Source organism: Anguilla anguilla, chromosome 15, assembly GCF_013347855.1.
Source record: "Anguilla anguilla isolate fAngAng1 chromosome 15, fAngAng1.pri, whole genome shotgun sequence".
NCBI classification, from domain to species: domain Eukaryota; kingdom Metazoa; phylum Chordata; class Actinopteri; order Anguilliformes; family Anguillidae; genus Anguilla; species Anguilla anguilla.
In genome coordinates, this window is record NC_049215.1 from 14,631,735 (window position 1) to 14,648,191 (window position 16,457).

The following is a 16,457-nucleotide window of genomic DNA, read 5'->3' on the forward strand; positions in this document are numbered from 1 at the left end:
CATTGATGGGGGGCATAGGGTGGTAGTGAGAGAGTGGGGGACTGTGGTAACTCTCAAAAAAGATTCTTCTGCTTCTGGTTCCCATTTTCTTAACATCGCTGTCATTTAAATGAGTTTTAATTAGATTTTTTTTCCAAAAACTGTATGATTTTAAAATGGGCGGTACAGTCGGTGGTAGCATAACATATTTAAAGGGTGTCCAGTTTTTCTTTGAGGGTCCTCAGGCATGGGTTAACCACCACATGCAAGTAAGGAAGAATCGGCTGTAATGGAATTGCAGATTTTTTTTAATGTTCTCTTGTTTTTGTAATTTTTATTGGTCAGAATTTTAATCTCAAACTCTAGTCTAATTATGCCCAGGCCCTGCCAGACTGAGTGGTTGAGTAATCCATGAGTATAATATGCAAAATATAAAAACAAAACAAACAAAAATTAATTTCAAAGTGACTCCTCGATATGGAATCTCCTCCAAAGTGCCAACTGAGTTTGCCACACTTTTTTTGAATTAATTATTCACACCTAACCACATTACAGTTACTCTTAGGGTAATGACAAACATTTTAGTGTTCTGATATCAGCCTGCTTAAAGCAGTTGTATGTTAAATTAAATTATATGAATTGGCAGGTGGTGCTGGTCTTAAATCTTTGACTGTTGACACTGTGACTACTTAAAGAATTCATTTTTGTTTTGGAGTACTTTCACCATCAAAATTCCAGGGAGATCTTTCATCTTTTCCGATGGCCACAAGAAGATACGGTATTTTGAGTGATCTTTTCAGTAGAAATGAAGTGATATCTCCAGGAAATGTATGCATGAAAGAGGCAGAAAAGCATTTTAACATGGCTGTTAAGCCAAACAATGTTATCAGTGCAATTTTAAGCATATTTAAGTTTTTAAATGATTACAGTACCGCAAGTTACAGCTGAAGGAATGTGTAAATAAGCAGACTAGCAGCACTATCTTTCTCTTTTGCATCTCCATACAAAGTCTGGCATCCGGCAAAGGTAAACAGTTCAGTACTTCAGGTCAATACCCCACTTCAGTAAAAGTTTACTGAAGTTCACTTAGGTATCTGTCACGAGCATATTACGACATGTATGTGCATACGATTCAGAGTAGTAGTTAACACTGTTTGTGCACTGAAGTGCTGCAAATGAACATCCTGTTTAAAAGTGCATCATTCACATCAGGAACATAGGAGAAATGTATACCTATGAAAGTAAAAGCCTTTTTCATAATTGCATTTTGTTTGTACATAATATTGACAGAGGGACCATAAATGAGTGTAGAACTGGATCACTCACTTAAACTTAATAGTCTTGTGACAAACATGGCTCTGCAATCTACCTGAGAACCTGAAGGAAAAGGGAAATTCAAAGAGAACGGAAATGTGCAAAGATCATTCCAGAATAAATAGGCTTTAAAAGTCTGTAAGGGACTCTAAAATAAATAAAAAAACAACAACTGTACACTCTTGAGGGTTATGTTGATGGAGAGAGACATTAAAAGATTCAAGCATTTCCCTCTCCATAGATGAGAAGAGGTCATATTCCTTTTTGTATGACATATGAATCAGATATTTATTGTGCACTGAGCATGATAACGTTGCTTTGTTCAGGTCCAGGCGATATCACATTCCTGAAGTGATTATTCCGTTTTTCAACTTGTTGGACAAATCTGGTTTTCAAAGCCTTGTTAAAAAGCAAGAATGCATTGGTGAGCTCAGGAGTAGCAAATAGCCCACAGAAGAACACTGTAGTGGATGACCCAAATAATATATTCAAGCATGAAGAAAAACCCCATTTTCTATTGATCATGAACACTCTCCAGGATGTAGGCATAGATGTTTCAAAGACTACCCTAAAGAGAAAACTACACCAGCATAAACTCAGAGGGTTCACGGCAAAATGCCAGCCACTGGTAAGCTTCAAGAACAGAATGGCCTGTTTAAAGTTTCCTAGACTGAAGCAGTCTTATGGACAGATGAGATAAGTAGAACTTGTACCAAAGTGATGGACAGAGGAAAGTGTGGATGAAGAAAGGAGCTGCTCATGTTGCAAAGCATACCACCTCATATGTGAAACGAGTAGTGGTTAACACTGTGTATGTGCACTGAAGTGCTGGAAATGAGCACAGTCCAGTGCATCTGTTTAAAAGTAATCCCAGCACACCATTCACAGCAGGAACAACATGAGATAGGTATAACTATGAAAATAAAGGCCTTTTTAATATTTGCATTTTGTTTGTACATGATATTGACAAGATGGACTCAGGATGTAAAGCCATAAATTGGGGCTGAACAGGATCACTTAAACGTAACACTCTTGTGACAAACATGGCTCAGCAATCTACCTGAGAACCTTAAGGAAAAGGGAAATTCAAAGAGGACAAAAATGTGCAAAGATCATTCCCGAATAAATAAGCTTTAAAAGTCTGCGAAGGACTCTAAAATGAAAATACGAAAACTGTTCACTCTTAAGGGTTATGTTGATGGAGGGGGAAATAAAAAAGATCTGAGGATTTTAAAATGAAAGGGGGTCATATTCCTTTTTGTGTGACATATGAATCAGATATTTGTCAGATATTGTGCACTGAGGATGATTACTCTGCTGCTTTCAGGTGAAAGCGATATTACATTCCTGAAGCCATTATTCAATTTTTCAACTTGTTGGACAACGTTTGTTTTCAAAGCCTGGGGGAGCCTGTCAGACCTAAGGTTGTCATGTGCCTTACACATAAAAGAAACACTGCTTTTTCCTGTTACAAAAATTATAAAACATTCCATTATGTACAATATATTCATATTTTTCTCTCATAAATTAGGTTCTCTGTAGAAATAAAATAAACACCCCTCCTCATGAGCGTTGAAAGTCTTGTAAACAGCCGGGGTAGGAATCATAGCCCCCCCCCCCCAACCGGTTCCCATCCTAAAGCACAAAAGGACGGTCATACATTTGAGATCTCCATTAGCTTCCTGTCAACATCCTGAAACTCAGGGTTCACCTCCTTTTTCCTGGGCACCTTGCTGTGTTTGTGCATTTTCACCTTGCAGCAGATGTAGGTGGTAAGCAGGACCACCAGCAGCAGAAGGCCCAGGCTGGTGGCCGAGAGCGCCATTACCATGAGTCGGCATGGGAACACCTCATCCTTCCCAGGGCCTTCTGTCCGTCTGCCCAGTGGGGCCTCCTCAATCTCTATCTCATCCTCCCTCATCAGCAGGCTCTGGATGTAGCTCTCATTGCTGATCGTCTCATTGACAAACAGGTTGACCAGGACCATGGAGTGGAGAGGCTCAGGCTGGCCATGGTCACTGACCTTGACTAGGAGGCTATAGAGGCCCCTGTCATTGAGTGTCTTCCTCAGCGTAATGTTGCCCGTGTCAGGGTCGATGTCAAAGGATCCTGGCTCCCCACCCTTCCTCTTGATGATGCTGTAGGCTATGACGGCGTTCATGCCCGTGTCCTTGTCTACTGCATACACCTCAGTTATGGCTGTTCCGGGCTGAGTGCTGGGTAGGACCAGCATGTACGATTGGTTTGACTGTGGGAACAGGACTAAGGGTGGGTTGTCGTTCACGTCCAGGAGCAGGACGGTCACCATGGTGATGCAGGAGAGTGAAGGCTCGCCCCCATCCACAGCCTCAATCCACAGGAAGTAGGTGCCCTGTTGCTCTCGGTCCAGGGGCATCTTGGCTCTCAGGGCACCCTTCCCTGTGTCGATGATGAAGATGTCACTGCCATTGATGATAGACAGTGCCACCCAGCCATTCTTTCCTGAGTCCGCATCGGTGACTGAAAGGACGCCGATCTCACCGAACCCGGGGAAGTTCTCTGGCACAAAGAAGGTGAAGTCCTTATTGATGAAGCGAGGGCTGTTGTCATTGCGGTCCACCACAGTTATAATGACTGTGGCAGCGGTCTCCTGGCGTGGTGACCCACGGTCCAGTGCCCGGACTGTGAATCGGTACTTTTCCTGCTCCTCCCGGTCCAGAGACGTGGACACAGTCAGGACGCCTGTTTCCCGGTCCAAGCTGAAGATGGACGGTGCGTCAGAGCCCAGCAGGTAGATCACCTCACCCCGGATTCCGCTGTCCTCGTCCGTGGCATGCAGCTTTGCCAGGAATGTGTTTGGTGAGTTGTTCTCCTCCACAAACAAATCCAACTGAGCTTGCTTGAAGATGGGTGCATTGTCGTTCTCGTCTGTCACCTGGATCCTGATGAAGGTCTTGATGACCATACCGTGGCTGTTCCTAGCCACAATGGTCAGCTCATACTCCTGCCTCTGCTCGTAGTCCAGCACCTCGGTGGTCTCTAGCAGGTACTCATCTGTAAATAGCTTGTAAGGGGCCAGCCTGAAAGGCCCCTCCCCTTCAAGGTGACACTCCACCTTTTGTCGCTGCTCTGCCCCATTCTTCACCGTGAAAAAGGCAATGGGGGAAGACGCCGACTCTGACTCCTTCAGCCACACCACACCGTCCTTCTCCAAGGCGATGTATCGAGGAATCACTGCTGGTGGGCCAGACGACAACTTCACAATGCGTACCATCACCATGGCGACGGCGGGTATGCAGGCAGGCCCGTTGGCCAGGATGGTCAGCTTATAGAATTTGGCCGTGCTGCCGTCGATCTTGCCGGACAGCTTGATGACCCCGGTGACCTTGTCCAAGTGAAACAAGGCCCTGACGTCCCGGGGGACCCGCTCGCTGTAGGTGTAGGTGATCTGGGCATTAGCGCCGAGGTCGGGGTCGTGGGCGTGGAGGTGTGCCAGGTGCGAGCCTTTGGTTGTGTTCTCATACAGCGTGACGTTGACCTGCTTCTCCTGGAACTGAGGGCAGTTGTCGTTGACGTCAGTCACAACAATCCTGAGCGTGGCTGTCCCCAGGAGGGGGGGCGTCCCGCCATCCTCTGCAATGATGCTGGTCTCATACGCGTCTGTGGTCTCTCGGTCCAGGGGGCCTGTCACAATGAGGATGGGGGTCAGCTCCCCGCCCTCGCTCTCCTCCACATCCAAGGTGAACACCTCAAAGTCGTTGACCACCCAGTAGGTCTGGACCCCATTAATCCCGGCGTCGGGGTCGACCGCTGACTGCTCCAGTGCGAACCTGGAGTTTACCGGGGCATTCTCTGGGACAAAGAGCTGGATCTCGTCTGATAGGAAGCTGGGCCTGTTGTCATTCACGTCCTCCACCAAAATCCTGACTTTGACCAGCTGGAAGTATTGCTGGGGCAGGATGAAGATGTCCAAGGACAGGGAACAGTCTCGTGGCCCCTGGTTGCCCTGGCACAGAGTCTCCCTGTCTATTGCATTGGCAGATGTGTAGAGCTCACCCGTGGTGTCATTTAGGTTCACATACTGCTGGCTAATCTTTAAAGCCAGATTGAATAAAAGAGGAGGATCAACAGAGAAATCCAACTGTAAGTCTGCACCAATGGCTCCTATGAAGGTTCCCCTGGGTAATCCTTCTCTGATTTTGTAGATCAGTTCCTTCGCCTGACTTGTAAAGCAGGAGAGAGGGCTAATGAGAGGCAGGAGAATGCAGAATCCCTGAAAAGAGAAATAAAAATTTGTATGTAACAAAAGAAAAAATAATAGTAATGCCAGCAATGATAATAATGCGAGTCATCAAATAATTAGCATATTATTATCTTATAGCAATGACAGAAATAATCATAACACTACTGAAACTTTTACAAGTAATTATTGTCTTGTAATGTAAAGGATGCAGTTAGAAAAATTGCCAAAGTGTGAGACTTCTGTCATCAACAGCAGAACAGGCTAGATTATTACATTTTTATCATTTTTGCAATAAATATTTTCAAACAAGATTAGAGTAAAGAAGTCCAGATTTGTCTTTTAAACTGTAAAAAATAACTAATCAAGCTTTTCAAAAACTGAGGTGAGTAAAATATTCCTAACAAAGATGGGGAATGACCAGTTACTTTGAAATCAATACAACTGAGCACACTAAATGCTCAGTTAACACTTAGCACACACTTACGCACGCACACGCGCACGCACGCAAGCACACACACACACACCTTGTAAAGTCCCAGCTGCCTCCCCTCTTCACACCACTTACCCATAATTTTCCCCGTAAGATGTGGCGCTGATCGCTGGGCATATTTCCGCACAACAGCGTTCGTACTCCAGCACGAAGAAATGGAGAAATTTTTTTACCACTGATACATTTTCTCCCCCCGCTGATCAGCCAGACCTCCCTTGATGGCTTTGCTCTCACAGTGTGAAAGGCAGAAGTCATTCATCTGCTCTCAGACTTTGGACACACCTCCCATATGCAAATTACTTCTCAAAGTCAGCCAACCGGATTGTGAGTGCTGCTGGCTCTCCGGGACTCTGCCTTTTACCCTATGTATGCTGGATGGCTCAGTGTGATTTTTTTTGTTGGTGTGGATCAAAACTGCAGATGCGCTCAACTTATGCATGATCCAAATTTACATAAGCTGACCCACAGAATGTAAGGACTGGAAAGTCTGTGCTGTTCTGTGGAGGAGGTTATTGAGGACATTCTGCTGAAGATGAAGAGAGACAGTTGATTGCACACTGCACCCTCAATAGTTTTAGATAAACATGAGAGGAGTGAGACAGGTCAGTAATGTGTACATTGACTGGGTTCAGAGAGGGGTTTTTTTTGGAAAGGAGTAACACAGACTTTCTTAAGAGCAATGAGGACAGTGCTGTTGAAAGAGAGCAGTTTATTAGAGAGGAGGAGAGTAGTGAGCAGTTTGGATGTGCTATTAAAACATATTTTAAAAAACAACAACACAATCATTATTATTTAAGACAAGCTGTTAATTGCTGGTTGTCAGCAGTGTACTGTGATGATGGTAATAAAAATGATGAATTGCTTTTGTAGTCAGCCTTTCATCTTAATTTGGTTTACAGGAATATGTAGCACCCACGTGTGCTGTGTTGTGATTTATGATACACTGTGTGGTAAACTACAATGTAGACCTCAGTCTATACAGAAAAACATGTACCTTCAGCTCGTTAGAGTTATTAAAGTGGATTTTGACAGACCTCTCTTGATCTGTGCTACTGTCCATTTGCCAACTGATCTTGCATCCTCAAAATACCCCTCATTTCTTTAAATTACAGTAATTTTGAATATGTTAATAATTTGAATTTGCAACAGAGGACTTTATTGCAAACATTTAGTATAAAATTTGAAAATCATTGATAATAAATTAGAAATAATTGATAAAGATAGAAGGATTATGAGCTCAGAAAAAGTCCATCTGTAATGCAATACAATCACTTTCATTAGGTAGGACCATCCATGCTCATGTTACACAGAGACTACCAGTACCAGACAACCCCAGTGAGCATCTACCTAGTAGTGCCTTAAAAAAGGCCATCTGCGGATGTTTTATTATGTCCACACTGGCTATAAAGACATAGATAGCAGGCCTTCACTGGGTCAGTCGAAACCCTCAGTGTAAACACAGGCTTGATTATGCAAGAGACAGAGAACAAAACAAGCAGATGCAGGGGCAAAGGGAAGCCCTGCACGTCAGGATTTTATATCAGTGCATCACTGGGCGTGCTACAGCCACTTTATTAAAGAACAATATGCACGGCAGTGAAAAGCAGTATTATACAGTGCTTTTCTCTTTTCTTTTGTCCTACAAATTTCAAGATAATAAATTCAGTGGAAATGAAAATCTTGTCACATTTAAGACATTTGCAAAATAGTTACAGTATTTTCAATACTGGTTAAATATACCCATTTAGCGCCTCATTTTACTCCTGCCATCGAAAAGCTCGTTTCTGAGATATTATGCACGATTAATATTGGTGGACCATATAGGGGGTCAATTCTGTCGATATGCCCATCGATTGTGATACAAAATGCAGCACAACACGTGTGCTGGCTAGTTATCCTGGGATTGCTCAAAGCAGTGCTATTCATGCTTACCCTGGGAGAGCGGGAGCTTTTGGTCACGCCCTCATCTTCCCCTTTGAACTCATTCCTGGGGTAGTCCCTGAATCATTACACTCCACACCACATGTGCTAGTATCTTTAAAAATGCCCAGACTGATTTTGACATGCCTTTTTTAATATCTGCCCTGGTGTTTGCCAACTGCGTGTCCTTAAAACCAGACCCACGAGGTCGTCGTTTCCAGGAAGCTCTAGGTAAACAATTTGATTGACAGACGAGCACTACAGAACTTGGCTTCAAACAGCTCCTGTTTTTTTGTTTTTTTTTTTAAAAGAAAAACCCGAACATGTCTCAGTTTCCTGTGATTAATGAGGTGTGTGGGGCGGTTGCATTACATTTTTATGATATCCATCTACCAAGGTCTGTTTTTTACATTCCTTTTGTCTCTAATGAGCGACACACAGCCACGGGATCCCAGGCTTAGCAAGTGCAGTAAGTGAGAAAGTCTTTGTGCTCCGTCCAATAGTATTTCAATATAACAGTGTAAACTTGTGTACCGAATGATGTATTGCCTTTAATAATCGGTTTGTTCACAAAATAATACATGATTGTCAGGCGAAACTACACCAGTTAACTTTGTTCTACATCCAGGTGAAACAAGATCACTAAATGCTACATGATTATTACGGTTAGCACAAAGTCATATGAATATTAGTTTACTTTAACTTCTATCTACCTGCTATGAAAAAATGAATACAATGAAGTACTAAGATCTATACACCAAAAGCTGATCTATACACCGCTGGCCTTTTATGCATGCAATGCACCGATGTCCAATCAACCAGTTGGTGTTACCTGATAGTGCTGAAACATGGACCCCTAACTGACTGAACCCTCCTATACTCTGGGAGACACAATCGTCAATTGCTCATTGCCCTATGGAGCTACCGGCCACAGTTGGCACTGGAACACTCTGGATTCGATCCAAAGCCATGAGGCTCATTCATTTTAGTCACATTTTAAACTCTTCTGTAAGGAATATAAATGACTATAACACAAGATTGCATGAAGGTACAAAATCCTTTTTACATTCGATAAGTCCTGTTTATAATGATTATGGCCTGTCACATTTTCCCGGTAAATAGTCTCTCATTATTAATATCTTTCTTTCTTGGCCAACTTTTTTGATGTTCTTATGGAGCACAGTGTGGTAGAAACCATAGCATCCAGATGTCCTGTAGACCCCAGTCATTTTCCCCCACTGATTTAATCTGGTTATTTTTGTAAAGATTTAGCCCGTTCCAGCAATTTCCTGGATTTTCCTCTGCAGAGGGCAGACCCCTTCTCATTGCTTTTTAGTTCCATTCTTTCTCACCAATTTTACCCACAAGTCCCATCTCAATACATGGTAAAAAATGAAATAATATCAGCCTCACTTGTTTTTACGCACTTGCTATCTCCTCTTGTAATATCAGAATGAACAGTGAAAAACGAGTTCTTCAGTGACCCTGACAGACATGTCCCTTCATGCGCATTGGTTACAGAATGTAACATGAATAATATACACTTCACCCATTCTTCATACCTTCCTATTGCAATAAAAATGTATGTATTCTCTGTTTCCATCAGGTTTGTGTTTGTGTAGAATAGACTTTTCAAATACCCATGGTATCTTGCTTAGTATTTCAAATACATACAAACTCCTTTTTAAATCTAAATGAAATATATTGCTGAGTTCATGTAGGTGAGATTGTTATTTTTTTTATTCGTTGAGACATGGCAGGATGCAGTTGTCTTTACAGGATGAAACAGCCAGCAACTATAGGTTTGTTTGTAAATTAAAATTAAGAGGAAATATGATTACTGATTCAATATGATTACTGATTAATGATTCAGGCCTTAATGTTTGCATTAATTGCATGTTTATATTTAAATGGGTGTGACACTTTAAATCCTGCTGGGTCTTGTTGGAGTCAGTTGACACATTCCTACAGTATGTTGACATACAGTAGGAATCAATTTTGGAGTCAGCCTGCACTGTGAATCATTAAGTGGATGAGAGCAAATGAAGAGGAATGCTGATTGTGCAATCAGACTACTAAAACTCGGATTATATAAACGTGTGTAAATGGGATTAGAAGTAAAAAACATGATTTGAAAACTTGGAACGTGCAGATATGTCAGATGTTTCATCTTTGGCCCTGTCAAAGTAACAAATAAGGGCTGTGTGTCACTATAGATAAGAGGGTCTGCTTGTGATTGCAATTCAACTGTAATGTAATATCCCCGTGATTATATCTGTTAGTCCACGTGTTGCAAAATACACCTGGGGTTTAGTCTGGAAACCATTCAGAGAAACAGCCCCATTGAAAGGTAGTGATCGCTTGATGATTTAGATCCATGCCCTACATTAATCCATCAAAGAACTGGTCTTGATTGTAAGCGTTTGCTTTATTAAGTGTCTGAGCCTCAATATTCAATATGAGCCTGAATGCTGAATCACGAGTGCCGCCAGTGCATTGTCAGCTGACTTTATTTAGCCTAATGATCCAATTATGCAGTTCTAGGTTTGGATACACCCAGAAGCTGCAGAACAGAGAGGTCTGGCTGGTGTGTGTGGTGTGATGATTTTTAAAATAATATAGCAGAGCGGTCCCTTGGCCACTACATTACATTGCATTTATTTAGCAGACGCTTTTATCCAAAGCGACCTACAAAAGTGCATATCATGGTCATTGGAACAATTACAAAACACAGGTTCGATAAGGTACAATACTCATTTCGTACAGCTATCTATAACCAAGAACAAACTAGAGGGAAGAACAAGCTACACTATTAGGACGAAAATACAAATGACAAAAAGTGCTGGAATGGGGGTACATGTAACAAGAGTGCCATGAAAGGGGGGATTTCAAGTGAAATGATTCACATAGTGGTGGCAGTCAGACCTGGTATAGTCTGAAGAGATGCGCCTTCTGACCAATGTGGAAGATGGGTAGTGAGGGAGAGGTTTGAAGAGGGACAGGGAGTTTGTTCCACCACTGGGGAGCTAGGGTGATCCCATTACTCGGATGGGGGGGGGGGGGGGGGGGGGCGTGCAAGGCGCTAGGCCACTAGACAAGCACAGATGCCATGAGAGGGGGAGAGATGTGGCTATGTTGTAGGGAGGTTGTAAAGCAGGCCAGCAGCAGTGTTGTAGATGGCAGAACCAGGGAGGCCTTCAGAGAGGGCCACATTTGCACATTTACAGAAGGCATCCAGATACCCACATGCAGAAAGTGATTAGTCATCTCCTGACCTGTTTATGAACAGAACCTTCCAGAGCCTCCATCAAAGGCGGCCATTCCCGTGAATGTTTATGCTTCACAGGTACAGCCTTCCCTGTGAACCCTGGGGGAAACATCCTAATATGGAGAAAAGTCTTACCTCTTACTGACTGGGTCATTGTGGTTTTGGAGACCACAGCCAAACAGTGGGAGTAGTTTTAGTTTTGAGCTCAGATTTCAAAAGAAAGATGGCAACAACAATAACAACAATCTTTAAATTCCATTGAAGATTCTATTACTGAAATATATTGTAAATAAAGGCTTTATGTATATGACTGTAGTATAATATATTGAAATATCCAATTTGCATGTTTGCCCATATGTTGCAGTATTTTAAAATATATTTTCTTTCAATATATTTTCATTTTCTGTAAGGCATCACCATGACCATTGCCACTAGGACAGGCTGCACCAGAGCTGATAAACAATCTGTCCCTTCCTCCTTTTAACACCAAGCAGGTGAAATACCATGAAGTGCTGCAGTGCTGTCATATCTGAGAATGCTGAACTGATAATGCAACAGAGGGCAGGTCAACTTCACTCTAATATACTGTGAAATGTGCTAATATCTTGATAATATATTTGGTTTCAATGAGGTTGATTTTACCATATGTGATCTTTCTGGACCAGCTGCTCCAGCTGCTTAGTCCTGCACATCTCAAAGCATGAATTTCAGTGAACAAATGGTGGCTAGCTGCAACTGTTTTTGCACATTCCAGTACACCCCCCTTCCTCACATCTCAGTGGGGGACCTTTCATCAGTGGGTCAGGCCTACAGATACAGGGCGGGTGGGTGGGGACAAGTGGCTAAAAGATTGTGTTAGGAAAGACAAACCCACATATACGTGTAGTTATGTGATAGGGACTGCTGTGGGAATCTCACATACCTTGGGCAAGTTAAATCATGAAAGAAATTTACGCTTTCATTCAATACCATTAAACACGTCCTGATTTAACAGGCTGCGGCACTCCTACAAAGCGCTCACGGTGTTTCTGATTGTGTGAAGCTCTTTGTGCTGTTTTTGTATGATAAGGTGCTACACAAATAAAGACTTCTATCATTACCACCACCACAACAACTTGTGATCTTATGCACAGATAAAGCTGTGGCTCACAGAAATATGCCCCATGGACAGAAAGGAAATCCAGACTGCCTCACAGTCAGCGCTGGCCGCGTGTCCACTGGCACGCTGAGCACTTGGCTGTATTATCACCTGTGGATACAAGTCCAGACCGTCCCACAGGGACCTGCAGTCATGGTTGGCACAGGGCGTCGCTAACTTCACTGTGTCCCTTGACTTCAGTGATTTAAGTGCGAAAAAATTAAAACAAACACACCCACGCACACACACACCCATACACATGTACCTGCACACACACACACACATGATTGATGGTAAAAAAAACTGATGTGGGAAAAGTTTGTGGAATGTCACACTCTGGCTTTAGGGGCATATAGGGACATTTCCTACCCTGTGCCTTTATGCAATTCAAAACTGTTGTTGTGAAAATAAAGTTTAACGTAGAAATCATGCACAGCGCGATAATTTTACATTTGCAGGTGAAGGTATTGATCTGTTCCGGTCACTGCTGTGCAGGTCAATGTGAAATTGGCTATTGCAGTGACTCCAAAACTGGAGGACTACAGTCTACCTGTTTTTGGCATGTTTCGGCAGCCAAGTGAATAACTAAAGTGACTCATTCAGTTTCAGTTTCGGTTTGACTGCCCTGAACCACAAGTGCTGCAGCACAGCGCTGGTCTGGTCCTGCGGTCGAGGCACACACCCTAAAGGTCGACCCTGTACCGGATACTCTCCAGTTTGTGGGTGAAGGGTGTAGCTAGATGGGTTGAATGGCCAATCGTCATCATCATGCATTCTTACCTTCCAGCACAGTTATTACACAGCCCCCATGGACAGGCTTGCGAGTGTCCATGCTCGCAAATTGATGGATGACTAATTTTGCATCCAAACCTGTGAAGGGCATGGCTAGATGGGTGAGAGATTTTTGTCTTTATAGACCAAGAGAGAAAGATTTATTATGCAGGTATTCAAAGTTCCAGAGAAAACATAATAACTCTGGAAGGATGAGTGCAATGATTGGTTACATGACCCAAGTACAGATACTGATTCTAATGTAGACACTTTGTAATAATCCTGATGATCTCAGCCTCTGGAATTAATCTCAAATAAAAAAAAGAAGCAGTACATCTAATCAAATTTGAAGGCAATGCTGATGTTAAATGGGGCAATGTAAAAACCCACATTAGACCCCTCATTCATTCAACTTAAGCTACACTTAACACAAATATAGCAAATGCCAAAAGGAAAAACAGCATTTATTAGTCTGCAAAAAATAAATAGGAAAAGTATATTGATGTGAATTTTAAACCTTCCCTCCATCCTCCGTCTGTCTGAAGTTACATAAAGATTATGTGAAGACATGACTCAGAAGGCGCTCTTGCCATTAATTACAGCAGCTGCATATGCTGTTAGGGTGGTGGACATAATCCCTCCACAGATGTCCTGTTAACTTTGTGCTTCAGTCTTAATTAAAGTCCTGCTAAGCGCCAAGTTGCTAGTACATAGACACACAGCATTAAAAAGCATGCATTGGTTTAACATAGCCCAGAGGAAATGACTAACCGAGATGCTCCCTCCCTACATTGTGAAATGATTCACTAGTTGTGCATGTATCAGGGAAAAAACATGGAGCACAAATGTGTGTCCAGATTTATGGAACCTTTTCAGTATGTCTTATGTCTCATAGCACCATTTCTACCCAAACAGTTTGAAATTACTGATTGAAGTACATTAGGAATATGCATATACATGTCTATATCATTTATTTTTACAATTACACATTATTTTTATGAATTTAATTATGTTTTCCCCCCATATTTTCAGGAAGGACATATTGGTATTTGGCAGCATTCTCATGATGTTGTCTCCTAGCCTTTAAATCTGTTTGACAGTTTTATTCCATGGCGGTCATGCCAAAGCAGCTGAAAGAATAAAGAAAAAACAATAGAAATATTTTATTATACAAATTCTCTCTGTATGGCAGCTAATAAGGTAGGGGTTTTATGGAAGTAATGTAATTAAGCCTAAAACTTGTCTGTGATCACATAAGAGAGCTGTCATGAATACCTCTTAAAGACCATCACAGAGCCTTTCCCCCTTCCCTCACAGGTGAATGAGCACGGCCATTGAGCAATTATTCATTTTAACGAGCAGACTTATGAGAAAGAAAGAAATTCTCTGGTGAATCACACTTCTTAAAGTACCACCTGGCCCCTCATTAAATACAGTGAAACTTACTGCTGATGACCGTTTTATTACACCAAAAACAAAAACAGATGAACACTTTTCTTAAGACGTAGATCTTTGTTGGAACTTGTCTTGTTCCTGGTCTTGCACCCGCATTCACGGCAGGTGCTGGGACGTCTAGTGGGTTGAGTGAGCAGACTGAGATCAATGCGCTGGTCAGTGAGTGAATAAGTGAATTCATTGAAGGAGTTGAAAGAGTGAATGAGTGCATGGGTTCTCATAAAGTCCTGGGCCCTGTTTCTTGTACGGCGCTAAAACCATCCAGGATAATTTAATGCGTATCGTATCAAATTATCTCTTTAATTAAACTTGGCCTTACTCGGTTTCACGAACGTAAATAAGGATTTGATTAGTTCATCTAGCGTTAAATCATCCCAGGTAACTGCGCATCCACTCTGCTATAAAGGGGAGATTAATCGCATGCCAAAAACAGGATCACACTCCTTACATGGACACAAAGCGAGGTGATGTGGCCCTTTTCAGGATCACATGACATTGCAATTGACAAAAGAAGTATTTTCGACCTCGTTGTGTAAACTATGTGGTTTTTTAAATTTTGTTTTGGGATTGTAGAGGACTTATGTAAATATTACCATTGTGAAACCTTGCAAATGATGGCACTTTTACCTTCGACTGCATGGAAACTTTCCTTATAGTGCCCACTCCTGCATGGCCCAGTAATGTGAACACACTGATAAGCCTTTTTAATGCAAAGTAGGCTACACTTTTTGATTGCTCAGCATACTGTGGCTAAACTGATATTTTCATTTTTGAGGCTTTAATGATGTCTCTCATTTTACTTAATTCTTAATATTTCTTTGTCTCTGTCCTGTTTTAATTTTATAATTTTTACTACCCTACTGTATTTATTGTGTAATCTCATATCCATTCTTACTTTGTTTTTATTCTCCTCAAATGTAAAGCACTTTGCATAGCATTTTACGCATGGAAAGTGTTTTACAAATTAAGTTTATAATTATTATATTTTCAGCATTGCCTATAACATATATAAATGTGGTGGTGTGAGGAAGTGGTGCTCAGCACATTGCCGGTGTCACTGTTAGAGCTCTACTATTGGTCCGAATCAGCAATGTGCATTAATTGAGGTAAATAATTCCCTCACGACTAAATTGGTAGTGCTCATAAATTTAATTGTACAAGTTCTTTGAAACAGTATTGTCGGTCTCTAAAACAAGTTCCCTCTGAATGCCCTTCTTACAATGATGGCTCTTCCATTGACAAGAACCTCTTACAAACTATCAACAAGCATTCATTTCTGCTGTTGGTGTGTTTGTGATTTCACCACGTTGCTTTTAAGCTATGCTCATGTCATCCAGCTAACTTGAGCCTAAACCTGAGTTTTTGCAGGTTTGGGCTTATGACACTGTTGCTCTGGTAACAAGTCTGGCTAAATGGGGACCTCCCTTTGTAAAACCAAAAATCCTGGCTTTATCCCAAAATGTCAACAGACTAATTGGATTAACTCAAGTTTGTGACATACGTGAATCAGGGTGTTGTTTGCATGAATGTGGGAACGTTGGGCAAGTCCCTGTTTGCTGGGATTTGTTGCAGCCACCTTGATCAGGTTTCAGGGTTGTTGAAAACAAGAGTTTAAGTTGCAGATATTTTTTCTGTTAAACCCTTAAACCCTTAAACAAATGAGGTTTGGCTTATTGCCATTTGCACTGGTATCACTTTAAACTGTTTTTAAATTTTCCACTAATGGGTTTCATTTTTTGTGACTAGCTGTTCAACTCAGCAATTGAGACCCCACTGAGTTCATATCTAAAAATTAATTGATTTAAAACATATTTCTGAAGGAATTATTCACTGTGTAGCACAATAAATTAAAACATTCATTGATTGGACTGATTTAAAGACTTGGGATTTGAATATGGAA

General features: G+C 41.8%; 1 protein-coding gene across 1 annotated transcript; it reads right to left on the reverse strand.

Moving 5' to 3' along the window:
- Nucleotides 1–2,203: 2,203 nt before the first annotated feature.
- Nucleotides 2,204–7,923, reverse strand: LOC118213706 (protocadherin-20-like). Its single transcript, XM_035392758.1, has 2 exons — nucleotides 6,081–7,923; nucleotides 2,204–5,545 (listed from the first exon to the last, which is right to left on the reverse strand). The coding sequence occupies exons 1-2, from the start codon at nucleotides 6,258–6,260 to the stop codon at nucleotides 2,948–2,950; spliced, it is 2,778 nt and encodes a 925-aa protein (XP_035248649.1). The 5' UTR covers nucleotides 6,261–7,923; the 3' UTR covers nucleotides 2,204–2,947.
- Between the last annotated feature and the right edge of the window lie 8,534 nt (nucleotides 7,924–16,457).